Raw genomic sequence first — 17,329 nt, forward strand, 5'->3', positions numbered from 1 at the left:
TATTCACCTCAGCGGCGTACTCTCTGCAGAAAGTAGCCGTGAAACCCACGAGGTCACTGAAGTAGCTGTGACGGAGTCGAAGGCTTCAGCCTGGACCGTCTCACCACGTTGCAACTGCTCCCGCTACTGAACTGAGAGCAGAGGGCGAGAGAGGTTCAGAACCAGAGAGAGAGAGAGAGGGGTTTTTCAGAACCACGAGAGAGAGAAGAGAGGTTCAAACCGCACAGAGAGAGAAGAGAGAGGTTCAGAACCACAGAGAGAGAGAGAGAGGTTCTGCCAGAACACACAGAGAGAGAGAGAAGAAGAGAAGAGGAGGTTCAGAACCACGAGAGAGAAAGAGAGGTTTCGAACTCACAGAGAGAGAGAGAGAGAAGGTTCACAGAACCAACAGAGAGAGAGAGAGAGGGTTTTCAGAAACCGAGAGAGAGAGAGAGAGTTCAGACCCACAGAAGAGAGAGAGAAATAAAGTTCAGGAACACAGAGAGAGAGAGAGGAGAGAGGTTCAGACTCAAGAAGAGAGAGAGAGAGGTTCAGACCAAGAGAGAAGAGAGAGGGTCAGACCACAGAGAAGAGAGAGAGAGGTTCAACCACAGAGAGAGAGAGAGAGGTTTAGACCAGAGAGAGAGAGAGAGAGTTCAAACCAGAGAGAGAGAGAGAGAGGTCAGAACCACAGAGAGAGAGAGAGGAGAAGGTTGAACCACAGAGAGATAGAGAGAGAGAGAGGTCGAACCACACAACAGAGAGAGAGAGAGAGAGAGAGGTTCCAGACCACAGAGAGAGAAGAGAGGTTGTCAGAAGCCACAGAGAGAGAGAGGAGAGGTTCAGAACCAGAGAGAAAGAGAGAGAGGTGCAGAAAAGAACCACAGAGAGAGAGAGAGAGAGGTTCAAGAACCACCGAGAGAGAAGAGAGAGAGAGGTTCAGACCACAGAGAGAGAGAGAGAGAGGAGAGGTTCAAGAACCAGACAAGAGAGAGAGAGAGAGAGAGAGGTTCAGAAAAGAACCCACAGAGAGAGAGAGAGAGGTCGAACCAAGAGAGGGGCGAGGAGAGGGTCAGAAACGACAGAGAGAGAGAGAGAGAGAGGTTCAGAACCACAGAGAGGGAGAGAGAGAGGTTCAAGAACCAACAGAGAGGGGGGGGGGCGAGAGAGTTCAGAACCACAGAGAAGGAGGGCGAGAGAGGTGCAGAACCACAGAGAGGAGAGAGAGGTGTTTCAGAACCACAAGAGGGCGAGAGAGGTTCAGAACCAAAAGAGGGGGCGAGAGAGAGGTTCAGAACCACAGAGAGAGAGAGAGAGGTTTCAGAACCAAGAGAGGGCGAGAGAGGTTCAGACCACAGAAAAAAAAAGAAGGGCGAGAGAGGTTCCAGAACCAAGAGAAGGAGAGAGAGAGGTTTCAGACCTACGTGGGTACGTGACAGTATACTGCGGTACGGAAAGTTGGATAAGTATCTGGTACAGCAGTATACTGCGGTACTGAAACGGTGGTAAGTATCTGGTCGTGCAGTATACTGCGGTACTGACTGGGGTATAGCTGGTACAGCAGTATACTGTCGGTACTGACTGTGGTAGTATCTGGTACGTGCAGTACACTGCGGACTCTGACAGTGGTAGTATCTGGTACAGCAAGTATACGGCGGTAACTGACTGTGGTAGTATCTGGTACGCAGATACTGCGGTACTGACTGTGGGAGTATCTGGTACGTGCAGTACAACTGCGGTACTGACTGTGGTAAGTACTGGTAGAGCAGTAAGACTGCGGGACTGACTGTGGGTAGTAATCTGGTACAGCAGTATACTGGGTACTGACTGTGGTAGTATCTGGGGTACGTGCAGTATACTTGCGGTACTCTGACTGTGGTAGTAACTGGTACAGCAGTATACTGCGGTACTGAATGTTGGTAGATATCTGGTACGTGGCAGGATACTGCGGTACGACTGTGGTATATATGGTACTGCAGTATAATGGCGGTACTGACTGGGTAGTATTCTGGTACGTGCAGTAAGAACTGCGGTATCTGACTGTGGAGTATCTGGTACAGCAGCGCCTCGCCTTGCGCTCTCTCCTCGTGAATAAGCCCTGAGTCGTTCCTCCAGACCACCAGCTCCTCCCAAGTTGGTTGGCGTACTGCTCCATACGGGACAGCAGGTTGTCCAGGATGTTGGATCCTCGACTCCCCCCTGAACACACACACACAGTAACATGAGTAAAACACGAAGTACACACACAAGTGGTTTTTTTGTTGCGTGGTTGAAAGGAACGGGGAGAAGAACTAAAAGACAAAGGTTCAGTTTCCTCCAATGTACAGAAATATTCTATCCCCTCCTCCTCGTGCTGATTCGTACTTGTGCGGGTTGCGCAGCAGCAGTCATCGGATGTGGGTTGAACTCTGGTCTCCTCTCGGTCGGTTCTCTTCTTTCATCTCTTCCTTTCCTCTTCTCCCGCACAGCAGCGCTGCATCATCAGCTGACCCAACTCGGGACTGTGACTCTTGGGGTCGCATGGAGCCTCAGACAGGGCCACTCGCCCAGGAGCATCACCACCCGGTCTAAAACGACTCCTGGCAGGTCAGTAACAGAAACATGATTCAAAGTATTGTCCCTGGTTACTCGAACGGTTGAAAGGCGCCCAGCCTCGTATTAAGAGAACCAATCCATCAGACTTCTACGGGGGTCACGGAGGGTTGAGTCTACTTTAAAACCAATGAGAAGTGGAAACCCGTCAACACGTCGCGGTTTGTGGAGACTGAGTGGAGTGAGTCGTCCACCTGCTTCAAGTCATCAGACCGACGGCAACACGTCACCACAAATACAAAACTAAAGCCACACGACTCCTCCTCCCCGCATACGCTTCTTTCCGCCTCCTCATCCTCTTTCTTCCTCCTCCTCCCTCCTCCTCCTCCCCCCTTCAGCCTCTCAGTCGCGCTCTTCTGTCCTCGTCCTCCATCAGGGAATATTGCTGGTTGCACTCGTGTCATGCGTTGTATCTAATTGTTTTTGCCCCCCGTGCATTCAGTCGTCGTCACGACTCGTTCGTCCTACAAGCCACCTTTGACTCGCCGTTTGTTACTGCTCCAGCCGTACAGCAGCAGTTTTCTCCAATCAGGTAAATAACACATTTCAGCAAAAGAAGAGGCTCACAAAACATCAATGACAAATAATCTGAACTAAGAATTACATGTTGCCAGTGTTCTTCTTCAGTGTTGGAGTTAGAAAGAATAATTTTCCTGCGCTAATATTTGGATCTTACGTGACGTCAGAGGCCAGACGAGGACGGATAACGTCCATTCTTCGCCACACAGACTGACGTTACCTCAGATCTTCGACCTCAGCTGAGGGTCAGTGGTCGGTGAAATCTAATCTGTCAGCTTGTGTTTCATTTTTCATTTTCTTCTCTATTTTAAATTCCTGAAGAGACCTGTTTTCTCTCCAACAAAAATGAATGTTGGCTAACAAAAGCCTGACATTAATCCCGAAACATCTCTTGCGGACTTTTGTTTGTCCAGCTCAATTGTTTTCCCGGTGCACAAGGCGTATTTATTCTGCCATTCAGCCGACCCACCAGGCTGCTATGTAGTCGGATGTTGCTTATTATTGTTTATTATTGAACTGTACTGTATTATTGACATTTTCACTAAGTTTCAAAGTCTCAACGCGGCGGCAGTGAGTACCAGGGAAAGTGTCTTTTTAGCAAACAGTGTGAAAATGCAATCTCAGGTTAGGAGTCCTCTTGTCGAGAAGCAATCACATAGAAAATTAAAAGAAGAGAAATGATTAAGACTACGCAGCTAACGCCTGTTCCGATTATCTGGGTCCATATGTAGTGTCTGTCATGATGTGTCCACAGCACATTCCTTTCTCAAAGTGACAGAACGATTCAATCTGTACAGATGCGTTGATCGCCGCCCCCCGGTACTCTGTGTCCACCTTTAGGGCTCGTGGGTCCCCTCCCTCCAGGTAAAGGCTGCTCGTCGTAGCGCCACACCTCCTGGAGGATGATGCCAAAGCTGTAGACGTCTCCTTTCTGAGTTCCCTGAGGAGGAGGACACTCCATCCGAGCAGCTCTGGAGCCCATCCACAGCCTCTCTGCAGGGGAGAGGAGATGCATTAGGAATGAGGTGTAAGACAGGTTTATTGTTTTCTTATTAACATCATCAGCAGAGTAAAACTAACCTGGACTGTACATTAATCTGGACTTTAACCAGCACTGTTTGAGCACCAGGTAGCAAAAAACATTTCAAGTACTGAAGGTTGACGGGGAATGTCCTGGTGTTATTGGTCCATGTCAGAGAGACACCACGAGCGTAGTAGGCATGGAGCCATCCGTCCCTGTGTCGCTCTCAGATCGAAGCTGGACAAACCGTAGTCTGTGATCTTCAGGACGAAGCGATTGTCCAACGACACAGTTGGACGCTCAGTTATACCGTGAAGAAGATGAACGCTGTTGTGCAGGAACAACATTCCCTGAAGGCAGACAGAGAAGAACCAAAGGTAACTCAGCAATGTACAGGCAAGGAGTCACGTGAATACGATTGGTGCCACTGCAGTTTACTGTACACAGTGTGGATGTTAAAGACTAAGTACAGGTATGGAACATTGACGTGTCGTTGAATGAGAGGAATATTTGACATCACAGTACAGAGTGATGCGTCGTTCTCAAGATGGTCCTGAAAGACAAAGGATGTGCCTCAATACAACCAACAGTTCAAATAGATGAGATGGACTTTATTTGGATGAATGGAGTCCGTTTTCGGACACATCTCATTTATTCTTATATTGAATTCATTGTTTTCTTATAGTTGTAGTAAACTTATACAGTGACACGTGGTTTCTGTCTTGTCCTGATCCTGCAGGTGGTGACTCTGCTCAATGACCTCTACACCTGTTTTGACGCCATCATCGACAATTTGATGTTTACAAGGTCACAACATCAACACGAACTATGATCATTTCCTGTTTTAACAAGTTTGTTCAACAACTAATCAAATAATTAATTATTATTATTAATTATTATTATTATTATTATTATTATTATTTTAAGCTCGAAAGACTCAACATTAGCTGAGATTAGATTAAACTTCCTTCACTGGAGAGTAAATACGTGATTCTCAGGTATAAATATTATATCTTCAAATGAAAACGCAGCCTCTCAGATTTGAAAATCGGACCTTCAGCCTGAACAGATTATGTTTCAGTATCATTACTCTCAGCAGGCACTAACCAGGTGTTTGTGGTCCTGTGGCGCCCCCAGGTGGAGACCATTGGTGACGCCTACATGGTGGTGTCGGGGCTGCCGGTGAGGAACGGGAAGCCTGCACGGCAGAGAGATCGCCCGCATGGCCCTCGCCCTGCTGGACGCCGTCCGACCTTCACGATCCGCCACCGACCAGAACAGCAGCTGAAACTGAGGATAGGAATCCACAGCGGTGAGAGACAGGATGTCGACTCGTACATTTTAAAAACACATCATATTTGAACCTTTATTAAGTGAAGCTCAGACCATGATTTAGAATGGCTGCTGATCGTCTCGCTGTAGATTATTACAGGTAGTCTTACTGTCTCTGCAGGTCCGGTGTGTGCAGGTGTGGTGGGTCTGAAGATGCCTCGTTATGGTCTGTTTGGTGACACCGTCACACGTCGTCCCGTATGGAGTCCAGTGGAGAGGTCAGAACTGCAGAGATGATTAACTACTAGGGGACTAAATACATTACTTTAGCACAATGTCAACCTTTCAGATATTTCACTTTGCTTATTTATGTGGTACCTGTGTTTGTGCAGCGCTGAAGATCCACGTGTCGGCGGCGACTCGCGACGTCCTGCTGGAGTTTAACTGCTTCCAGCTGGAGCTCAGAGGAGAGATCGACGTCAAGGGCAAAGGGAAGATGACCACCTACTGGCTTCTGGAGAGAGCAACAGCCAATGACAAAACATTTCAGACAAGGGGTAAAAAAAACAAGGAGTCAGAGGAAAGGAAGCAAGAAGGAAGCACATGAAGAAATGAGGAGTAACCTACGGTACAAACGAAGGAAGACGAGGTGCTGTAAAAGGAACAGAAGATGAAATGTGAAGCCGATGAAGGATGTCCCCAGATGTCTCAGGCTGCCTTTGTCCTGCAGGAGACTCCCACACCTCCAGGTTTGTTTATTTGAGAACAAAGGACCTCGATAGATACTTCACAACAGAAGGGAAGTAGCGGTACATTCCTCATGCACGAGTGGACAACCTGCAAAAAGAAACCACAGATGTTTGTGACATTGACGAGAAGAAGCTGGTGTGAAGGCTGCAGAATCCGAATCAAACTGTTCTTAAGAAGGGCTGAAACCTGATGTAAATAAAAGAGCAGAGAGCTGCAAAGAGTTTTAAACAGACTGTGTCCGTTTGGATGGACAGAAAATGGAAACTGTGTTGGTTCAGAGATTATTAGAATACACATAAGGCCAGACGTTCAGACCGTTTCTAAACGTGTAAAATGTGTTGAACAACCCAGAACGAGGTGTTATGCAGCCTCATTCAGGACTCTGATCTGATTCTGAATGGTCGCACAGAAAAACTAAGCAGTAGCTGCAGCTTGTGCCTCCTGGAGTCAGAGAGACTTTCCAACTAATAACCACAAATCACTTCATGTCAAACTAATTTCTAAATCCAGACAGACTCGCCTGAATTCTGAAGGTATTTCCTAAACCCTTGTAGCCTCTGTCTGCTGCACAAAAACTACTCTAATTTCTCAGGTAGAGCAACTTCTGATCTTGTCTGGCTCATTTGAAGAATAGACAGCACTACCGGTGGTCATTTACACCCAGGACGAGGGAGGTAACGTTTTCTTATCACTTACTGTCAACACTCAAACACTGGAACCTTAAACGCCTTTGACGGAGCTGCATCAAGAAAAATGATTTAAAACAGTGAACTAGACAACAGGTGTTTCTGTGAGGATTCAGGAAATACCTTTAGAACTTGGAGGAGTAATGTCAAACATCTGTTTTACCTTCTGATGAATCGCCCTTATGACTTAAACATGTGGTAATAATACATGAGGCTCTAGCTGTGGCTGTAGGGAAGTGACAGTGCTGCTCTTTAACGAGGTGAGGAAGTTGATTGGCGAACATTTGCCAAACCAGCCTGTTAGTATTTATCACTGGAGTCATGTCTACTGTGTAACCAGACTTGATAAACAACTTGATAAAGAATAAACCTCATTTCTGTGCGATTTGTCAGTATTGGGCTCATTAAAAGTACATCTGACGAACTCCTCGTCTGTTACAGAGCAGCAGCTGTTTGTCAGTTAGTTTGGAAAATGATTTTGACTTTAAATTAAAAAGTTGTCATTTTGTTTTTGATTTTCAATTAGGGAAGTGTCACACGGCTTTAAACATTATCATTAGATCTAACGCTGGAAGCTCAGCCACACAGCGGTGAAACAATACAAGGAGGTGAGAACGTCTGCAGGATGGAGAGTCGGGGATCAAATGTTCTCGATTCACTGATGGAACTGAAGGTCTCAACACGTCAAATGTGATATTTTTATATAGTGCCATTACATGTGGACAACAAATCAAAGTTTGAGACTGATCACAACACATTTTTAGAACATACTTCTAATTTTGGAAAAATCTCATTGTGCATAAAGACTCTGTCTGTGCAGTGTCAGACTCACTCTGTTTTCTGCTTTGGAGCTGTGTTTTTTGTTTTTTTTTTAATCTGTGTTGCACTTGTACTCTGGTGCCATTTTGCATCCCTGCATTAGGATGAAGGGCAGCTTTAGTTCAAGAACTTCACTTTCTGAATAGAAAGTGAAAATGAGCCATTTGTTTGTGCTGGGGATCAAACGAGCAGCGTGTGTTTGTACTGACCTGTAGTGGCCTCAATAAAGTGCTGTAGAGATGTTTGTTCTGGGTTTCAGGCTGAAACTGTTCAAAAAGACAGATAGCTCAGCTTATATCATAATTACACATACATTACAGAAGCAAGTAAGGATGTGCATTACTCTGACACCTTTACAATACTTACATAGTGTTTCGGGTTCGTAGCGGAAATCAGTGTTGGCAGGCGGCCACAGCATGAAGTGAAGTAAATCAACAACACGGGGCAACATTGGAATTAGAGCAGAGTTTTAAGAACATACAGACCATAACGTGCAGTTCCTTATCAAACCTTGGAGTGTTCCAGTTTAAGGAAAACTACAATCACACCGATAAACCTAAAAGGGGGCGACGTCTGAAAATAGCAAATCAACAGTAAGTTGATGTTCAGAACCACAACACAGTTCTTCAAATTCACAGTAAGAAGTTCTAATTGAAAACAAACGACGAAGAATACATTAAGTTAATGTTAAACTGTGAAAAACTAAAACCTCAGACAATAAGAGTGACATTTAATTTGATTTAATGTGGTTATGTTGCACATGAAAAGCGAAAAATGTCTCACAAAGCATAACAAACAGTTCATCTGTAAATCATCTCGACTCAGAAAGTTCTGTAAATGTTTCTTAAACACAAAACACATTAACCTGTTTCAGAGTAACAACAAAAAGAAATGCAGAATGTCACATGAAAGCTAAGGTCTAAATTATTCTGGTAAATGTTCTCTAATTCTATCAGATACTTCTCACTCAACACCGTTTTCTTTACCACTGGCAGTTTTCATACAGCAGGTAACAGTAAACAAATCCAATAAACAAGCACAGAACATATTAACGTTTCATTTCAAACTCATACATGTTGACACTGACTATGTCCTGGGTGCTCATTTCTCTGTACACTCCGATTTTCAGTCGTACCAAACTATTCCATCACTGCATAAAGAGGTTATGTTGTGCACTGATACGTAAAAAGAAAGATAATTAATGAAGATGTAGCACGCTGAGTCTTTCTGCAGCTGTATGAAGAATGAAGTTAAAGCGGCGACAGCTCCCTCTTCTGGATATTTACAGGCAAAACTGATCAATGAAAGACATAGATTACATAGATTCAGCAAATTCCCCGTTTTAAATCACGTCATTGTTTTCTACATAAAAAATATTATTTACATTGTTTTTAGTCTTGATATATCTGCATTATTTTAAGAATGATAAACCTTACACGTGAACTCTGTAACCTCTCTGCACTATATTCTAAACTCCATCATATGAGATATGAACACATTAGCTACCGATTTAAAAATACCAGGTGATCACTGAATGAACAATTAGTCAGAAAACAATTCTAGAGGCTGGCACAATTTAAACTCCTTTGAAAGCTTTCTACTTCTATTTATTCTTACTTATAAACTTCGTCTTTGTGGATTATATGGTGTATATGTACATAAAGTATTAGTATCTTTATATCGTTAATTTATGAAATAGTTTTTCATTTCCTATCCATAAGGAGCACTTTATGTAGCTTTATATGAAATTCATACAGTGACATGAGTTAACATCGCATGTCTAACTGATGATTGGATTCTCATCCATCTCTTATTCAGCCTTTCACTCTGACAAATCACTTCACCTTACACAGACTCACCGAGGAGCCTTTACCCCACACTCTGCAAATTGGGTAAAGAGGCTCAGTGAAGTTGTTGTAGAAGGTGTGAATGTGTGTCAGTGACCCTCCAGAAGAAACTCTGTAGAAGGACAGGATACCAGCCTCCCAGTCCAGATACACTGCCAGTGTACGAGAGTCGCCCAGAGGGACCTGATGGACGATGCTCTTGAAGTCATGATATGCACGATAGCCATGAACAGAACAGTGCAGACTCCAAGATATCGCATTGTATCCCATCACACAGTCATTGTCGGGCCCTTTTCGAAGGATTCCCTTGTAGGTCACTCCAATCCCTGCCCAGTTTCCCTCCCACTCCACCTCCCAGTAACAGCGGCCGGTCAGACCCTGCTCGAACAGGACTTGTGCCCAGTAGTCAAACCTGTCAGTGTGGTTGGGATATGGCTGCTCCTTTGTCGCCTGGCTAACTTTTCGGTTGTCTTCAGAGAGAACGACAAGTTTGTGAGCTGTGTTAGGATCCATTGTAAGATCACATGTGTCTGGTGGCAGAAGAAAACATGTTAGAAACAAATAATGGTAGATGTTCATGTCAGGAATCTTCAAAGCACACAACTTACATCGTCTCAGTCCTGGTTTGAACCAGTGTTCTGCATTGTGGTCGACTCTGTGAGCAGTCAAAATCAGATGTCAATGATTGGACCAGTGCATCTCTACTTAAATAACAAAACCCCTAACTAACACGTTTTCCTGCCTAAAACCAACCGTACCGTATATAGGTCCTGCAAAGTATTGTAGTACTTCTACACATAAATACACATAGGGACTACCCACTAGCCCACTATATTGATATTGTGGGCTTATCAGGTGGTAGGTGATGGTAGCAGCTTGTTAGAAAAGTCTCCTTCTAGAGATTTGCTGAACATTTTATGTAGTAGATTTAAAAGGAATCATTGGAATCACACAGTTGTACAATGTATTTTAACACATTTAACAACGTATGGTTAACATTCAGAGACTGCACCCATCACCTTTTGCCAACTCCTTTTTCAGACATCAACACCCGGACCGACTGACTCCCTCCTTTCTCCCCCTTTTAACCCTTTGCCTTCTTTAGTGGCATTTTTCTGAATTATGCAGTGGGTGTAGTTGGGTTAAGACCCAGGGTTTAGTACCTCTTTAAGCTTGAGACTTCCCAGCAATTTAAGGCTGCTGCTTAGATCATCCTCATAGAAAATCAGGTTCCCTTTCTCCAGCTGCTGGAAGGCCAACTTCCCAAGTGACATAATGACCTTGTTGTTCCCGTGGGAGTCCAGCTGTTCCTCTTTACAGTACTTCACATGCATCTGTGCAGTCTGATGTGCCAGAAAGTGGATGTACATCTGAGTCAAAGTCTTGGGCATTTTCCCTCCTCCTTGTTTGGCACACGTTTCCCAGGACAATGGAGGAAATCCAGCAAAACACAGGAACGTGACACATGATGTAGAGACTTCTGGTTGACTTTAAGTTTGCAATTACTCGTTTAGCTAAGGTTTCATCAGCAATTCTCTTGTAGAAGTACTGTTCCTTCTGGAGGTTGTTGAAGCCTCGGATCTCAGTGACTCGGTCAACATACTGTGAGGGGATGCAGCTGGCTGCAGCAGGTCGCGTGGTAATCCACAGATGAGCTTCTGGTAGCAGGTTGCCCATAATGAGGTTTGTCAGCAGCACATCCACTGAGGCAGAGTGTGTAGCATCACAACATCTCTCACCTCCCCTGAAATTTAGAGAGAGTCTGCATTCATCGAGACCATCCAGAACAAACACAACTTTGTACATCGCCAGGTGTTTGATTCCAGATTCTTTCAGGTCTGGATAGAATTCATACAGGAGCTCCATCAAACTTCCTCTTTTACTTCTAAGCAGATTTAACTCCCTAAAAGGAAGTGAAAACAGGAGCTGGATGTCTTCATTAGCTTTGTCCTCTGACCAGTCCAGCATGAACTTCTGTGCCAACACAGTTTTACCGATACCCGCTATCCCCTTAGTGAGCACTGTTCTGATTGGGTTGTCTTGTTTGGGTAAGGGCTTGAAGATGTCAGCACACCTAATTAAAGTTTCCAAAGTCTTCTGTCTGTTGGACGCTGTCTCAACTAGTCTCACTTCATGTTCACTGTTGATCTCGCTACTGTCCCCTTCTATCAGATAGAGCTTTGTATATATCTTTTTGAGAGGGACAGGCCTTTGCTGGGTCTTTATCTCTTCCAACAAATACTCATTTTCCTCATCAGGGAAGATTTTAGTTTCCCGTTGGTACATGACAAGTTCCCCGTAATGATCTAGCAGCACAGAAATCTGAAATGTCAATAATGAGCTTTATTAATTGTGTTTCTATCCTTAAGTCAAGTGATTTTATCTGAATTGGTAATAAACGCGTCATATTTTTTTAAGAATCAGCTTAAAAAGGCAGCTACACAGAGCTTCCCTAACTAACAGAAACCATTAGCACAAAATGCTGTCTTACTTTGCTCAAGTGTGCGAGCGTGTCCATCCTTTTTCATGGTTCTCAAGATATGGAGGGCAATCTTCAGAGCTGCTTCACTGGTTTCATCATCAAACTCAACTGGCTGATCATTAAATGCATCCTCCCGCTCGTCTTCGTCCAACCGTTCTTTGTGTGTTCCAGAAAGAACCTTCTTATGTGTCCTCAGAGCTTGCTTTACAAAAGCAATGGTTTTGGACTCAAACGCCTAACAAATGAAATGTTTGATTAAATGATCAACTATTTTTAAATATTGGTACACTATTCTTTTGAGGTGAAGGGGCACATTATAAAGTTTTATTTTACAGTTACATGCTGTGATATGGGCTCAAAGGCTCTATGCATAAACATATTCACATTCTTCATTAACTTAATCACAGCAACACGCTTGCTAGCAATTTCCCACTTCTATTAGAAATTTAAACCACTATGTGGAGAAGAATAAGTAATGTCTGTCAATGAAAGAAACTGTAACAATGACATAGAAATAATTCATCCTTCAGATTAGTTGTATTTTATAACTAAAAATAACCACTTACCTTCAGGGTGTTCCTAAATGTAGTCTGGCTCCTAACAATTTTTAAAGATAAAAGTGAAAAACATAATTATAATAATAAACTTAAACTTAATAACTGATTAATTACTGTGTGTGACAGAGGAGATTTCCAACTAAAAAAAGATTATCAGGGTTTGACATGAACTTTCTCAACACCAGCGAATGTGGCTAGTATTTTTTTTATTATATAGCTACAGTCTTCTAAAATGTACTTGAACTAGATTTACAATCAATTTTCTTAACCACTTGTCACAACCATCCACAATCACATTCAGATTTACAATTCAGTTCAATTTAATAATTTAAGAACAAAAGATGTTACATGAGCTTTTACATTGGAGGCGGTTTCTCTCCTCCCTTCAGAAACAGAGTTTTCCTTAATTCACTCGGTGATGAGCATGATTGATGACCACTGTCAGCTCGGATTGCATAACACATGAATACACATGGGTTGGCAGGTGTTAATGTCCAACCCGGGTTAAAATCTTTATATTTTTGGTTTCACTGCTCTGTAAAGTCTTGTCCTTGGTGGCTCTGAATCTAAGATAGTATCGATCATCTTACCTCTCTCCAGGTTCAGAGCTGAAGACTGGAGGATAATCTCTGGAGCGCCGACTCTCAGCAGACATAAGACTGACAACTGAAGATGCAGATCTTGTCTTAGATTTACTCATCTTCTTCACTTCAGTGGGTCTGCAGTTGATCAGTGTAGACAAGTTTTTTGCACAGTTACAGTCTGATAGTTAAAATGGAAATGGTGTGTCCTGCTGAATGCAGCTACTAATGTTAACAAATCGGTGTAAATTACTGTAATGATCTTAATGAATGTCGAAGAATGTACCAGAAAACATGTATTGTAGGCAAAATGACACTGCTCAATGGAAATTTAAGGAACACCTTAAAAACACGTCAGATAAGATCAGGGTGATGTGTTAAGAACAAATGATGCCACATCGTTTGATGGAAATGAAAATTATCCACCTACAGAGGGCTGAATTTAAAGACACCCTGAAAACCCTAAAAGGCCCCACATGCTTGTATGCATGCTCCTAACGAGACCACGGATGGTGTTCAAAACAAAATGTTTTGGTCCTTTTGGATTTAGGTCAGGTGAGGGTGGGGGCCAGTCAATGGTATTAATTCCTTCATCCTACAGAAAATGCCTGCATACTACATGAGATTGTTTGGTTAGCTCATCCTGTTACTCCTTGCACAAAGTATCAGATACTGGTTCTGCTGATGGGCTAAGGACCTTCTACCAACCTGTGCAGCTTCAATTAAAAAGTATTCCTTTTTTTGTGCAGTGTATTATTAAGTTCAGGTTTTACCTCCAAAATGTAGCAAAGAATAATCTGATGTAAGTCAACTACATAACTGCAGATAAGTCGATTTCAAGTCAAAACTATTAGAATTGTTAGAATCTTTTCATGCTGGTATCAATATGATAACCTGAACAATGCATCTTGCCTTTTGTGGTTGTGAATGTATTGATCGTCTTACCTTAATCCAGGTTCAGAGCTAAAGACTGGTCTCTGGGAAGAATACTGAAGACGCTCAGATCTTCTTGACCTTAGTGAGTCTGGAGTCAATGAATAATAATTTAGTATTTTGAGAACATTTAACAAAATGACTTTAATTTGTGCTGATGAATGCAGCCGTTGTTGTCAGCCAATCAAACGGTGATACCAATTTCAAGGACCATCAGTCCTTGTGAGTTGAAGATTGTAGGAGAAAACAAACACATCACAGAAAAGTCAAAGTAAATAGGTAATATACAACAGTCCCAATCTCTCTAATGGAAATGGAAGGTGTTTAAGTGGTGATGAGTTAGTGTCATTTAAAATGGGAGGTGGGGCACATCTTAATACAATGATATGCACCACGTCTGCAATGTGCATCAACTCATAAAACAGTTGTTACAGGTGTTTTGAAAGGTGCGTGACCTGTGGCTTAATCTTCTCATTTAAGTTTAAACTTACTATTAAGACCTTTAGCCAATGACATCTCAGCCACCTCTCTTAGTAGCCACTGGCACAAAGTGGAACAACATGGAACAGTGAATTTTTCTTACATTCATGACAATGATGGGAACAAAACGTTGATGTTCTGCGGACCGTTTAAGTAGTCACTGTTTTGAAAAGTGCTGCAGAACTGTGCCAATTTAATTGCTGGTGATTTTCTGTCCTCTTGTCTGGTTCCCTCGGCTTGGCTGCATTCCACCCCTGCAAATATGCATTCAATTTTGTTATTGTGTGGCTTTTACCATTACATATTAATGACTTATTAAAGGCAAATTAACCCATAATCCCAAACAGAGGGAATGTACCACACAGTGATAATTTTCAAATTTAAAATTTTGACTAAATAGAGCAATAGAGAGTTACATCTGACAGTGTTGTTCATTATTCACATGCAAAGCAGTCTTTAGGAGGTATGGTACTTCAATAGCATGAGCAAACAATTGAGTAAAAAAAGAAACTTACCTTAATGCAGACTGCTAAGAGCTGAGACACAGCCATACAATAAGCAGCACAAGTTCAAGTGGCAGGCGGAAAGCGGGCACAGTGGTAGACTCTCCTTTCTAGGTTACCACTGTCCTTTTGGAAGAAAAAAAAGGAAAGTTTAGTTTTATTGTACCTTGTAGTTGTGTTGATTTTGTTCTGCTGTATTGTTGAAATGAACAAAAAGGGTAATTTAGTCCCAGTAAAAGGTATTAGAAATAATTTATGCCATTAAATCTCACACTCACAGATGAAAAACAAGATACCATCTTAACTTATATATTACCAATTTAGTCAAATGATTTCTACTGGGCTGTTTTTAATTACTGATATCATAAATTAACATTTTCACAATAAAATGAAAGAGGAGGATTTGGAAAATTACTTGGAGAACTATCATCTCTGTGTAACATAGACACATCATAGCACATTTACACATCTTGGTGTATATTGTATAGTGTTATTAAATAAAACAGCCTAATTATATATATTTGACAAAAACCTTATTTCAGCCCAAGTCTAATTGGTTCTGACTACTAGAGGGAGACCACGGTCCGTTTCCTAAAAAACATATGTTCGTCACAGTTCGAGTCCGATTCATGATTCCTAATTATGATTCCTAATTAAGTGGTTTTGGGCTCGTTTTTAATTGGTTTATAAATACTGAGACTCACAGCTTGCTGCTTTTTGTTTCCCCAAATTGCATTTTCGTATTTGGTTGTTTGCTTCTAGTCTCTCTCCTATAAACCCAGCGCAGATCAACACATTAAACCCCAGTTAAAGTGGTTTATTACGAGCTCCAGTCTTTTCTCTGAGAAGCAATGTCTAGCCAGAGATTAAACCTACTTTAAAACACATTTGATCCAACACTGAAACATGCAAAATACAGGAAAGTAATTCATACAAATAACGCATTTATTTATTTTGTGATGCAAACCTGAAGAATTCATGTAAAACGCACCTAGATGAAATTCTGTTCTTTGCAGTTCAAGTAAATAGATGATACTCACCACTGAGCACTGTGCAGTCACCTCTTCACACAACCAGGAAGTGCTTTTACATTCAACAGTCAGTGTGCGCATGCGTGGTAAAGACACGCTCAAACACCAGTGCTGCTCTACAAACTACTGACTGTACAAATATCCTGTTATCTAACGTTTCTACGACTTTATTCAAGCTCCTGCTTGGTTTTTTTATTTTTTATTTTATTTAATCCTCAACAGAAGAACATTTGTCAACCCCCCACACACATTTATTTAAATTCATTAGTAGTTTGAATAATTTAAACTATTACAATCTTTGAACTGAACTGAAAGCAGAATGTGGTGGAACTAACAGGAACACAACAAACCAAACAAACCACTCCTACCTGAAGCATGTCGGACATGAGGGGCGTCCTCTGATCAGGACGTCTGAGGGGGTTTAAAGTTGTCATCTTCAGAGCTTAGTCCAATACTTTAGAGAGAACAAATCATCCTTAAGAGGATTCAACTGAAATCCTTAAAAACAGGAGAATGATCAAAGTTACAGCTTAAACTAAACCAATTTACATAAAGTTAATTAATATTCAAAGCTACATTATACAATATGTACAGTATAGTTAATATATTCCCTGAAAAACAAGAGACCGCCTACAAATGTGCACAGCTCACCAAAAGAAGCAGCAGTTCTACAGAGGTGGTAGATCCTCATGTCAAACATCAGTCGCACATTTCAAATCGAGTGAAAACAAATAAACTCACGACTCCAGAACAGGACAGAAAATCAAACCCACATTTCACAGCACATGGAGAAGACTTTGTTGAAAAAGGTAGAATTTTAATCAGTAAGTAAATTATTCAGCTCAGTTCATGAGGATTTTAAAAAGTAAATTAATGAAAACAACCAAAAGACAAAATCTATCAAAAACCATTTGAAAATGAACTAAATGAGTCAAAATGAGTATTAATCAGAAACAGCTTCACATAATTAGAAACATATGTACAAATTTATATCCAGAAATAAACATGAAAAGTCTGTGAGTCAAAAGCAAAGATCTGATGTATCTGAAACTGTGTTTTAAACTTACAAAATGCCATTGATTTAACATCCAAATCGCTGCTCTTCATTTTGACCTGCAAAACATTTTCCCCCTTTCACCTGAAATCACTCGTTTCCGAGGTTTTTTTCTGACATAAACAACGTTTTCTTAGCTTGACGAGGCTCAATCTAAACTGAATTTAGAGTGATTTCAAACAACAAGCATTGTTTAATTATGAAACAACAAAGACTCTCTTCT

At 41.9% G+C, this 17,329-nt stretch overlaps 2 protein-coding genes and 1 pseudogene across 3 annotated transcripts; 1 reads left to right on the forward strand and 2 right to left on the reverse strand.

Annotated features, from left to right (window-relative positions):
• Window positions 1-4,658: 4,658 nt before the first annotated feature.
• Window positions 4,659-6,039, forward strand: LOC113168942 (annotated as a pseudogene).
• A 3,410-nt stretch (window positions 6,040-9,449) lies between these two features.
• On the reverse strand, window positions 9,450-10,882 carry LOC113170835 (stonustoxin subunit beta-like). Of its 2 annotated transcripts, none has more exons than XM_026373106.1 (3): window positions 10,649-10,882; window positions 10,094-10,140; window positions 9,450-10,015 (listed from the first exon to the last, which is right to left on the reverse strand). In XM_026373106.1, the coding sequence occupies exon 3, from the start codon at window positions 9,996-9,998 to the stop codon at window positions 9,474-9,476; it is 525 nt and encodes a 174-aa protein (XP_026228891.1). In that variant the 5' UTR covers window positions 9,999-10,015; window positions 10,094-10,140; window positions 10,649-10,882; the 3' UTR covers window positions 9,450-9,473. Both variants share the same exon structure in this region, with proteins under 2 accessions (XP_026228891.1, XP_026228892.1).
• A 1-nt stretch (window position 10,883) lies between these two features.
• LOC113168943 (NLR family CARD domain-containing protein 3-like) lies at window positions 10,884-14,553 on the reverse strand (the record flags this gene model as incomplete). Its single annotated transcript, XM_026370026.1, has 6 exons — window positions 14,530-14,553; window positions 14,051-14,129; window positions 13,115-13,243; window positions 12,534-12,564; window positions 11,977-12,202; window positions 10,884-11,791 (listed from the first exon to the last, which is right to left on the reverse strand). Coding segments are annotated over exons 3-6 (1,275 nt in total), but the record flags the coding sequence as incomplete, so codon positions are not given.
• Window positions 14,554-17,329: the final 2,776 nt, after the last annotated feature.

Source organism: Anabas testudineus, chromosome 16, assembly GCF_900324465.2.
Source record: "Anabas testudineus chromosome 16, fAnaTes1.2, whole genome shotgun sequence".
NCBI classification, from domain to species: Eukaryota; Metazoa; Chordata; class Actinopteri; order Anabantiformes; family Anabantidae; genus Anabas; species Anabas testudineus.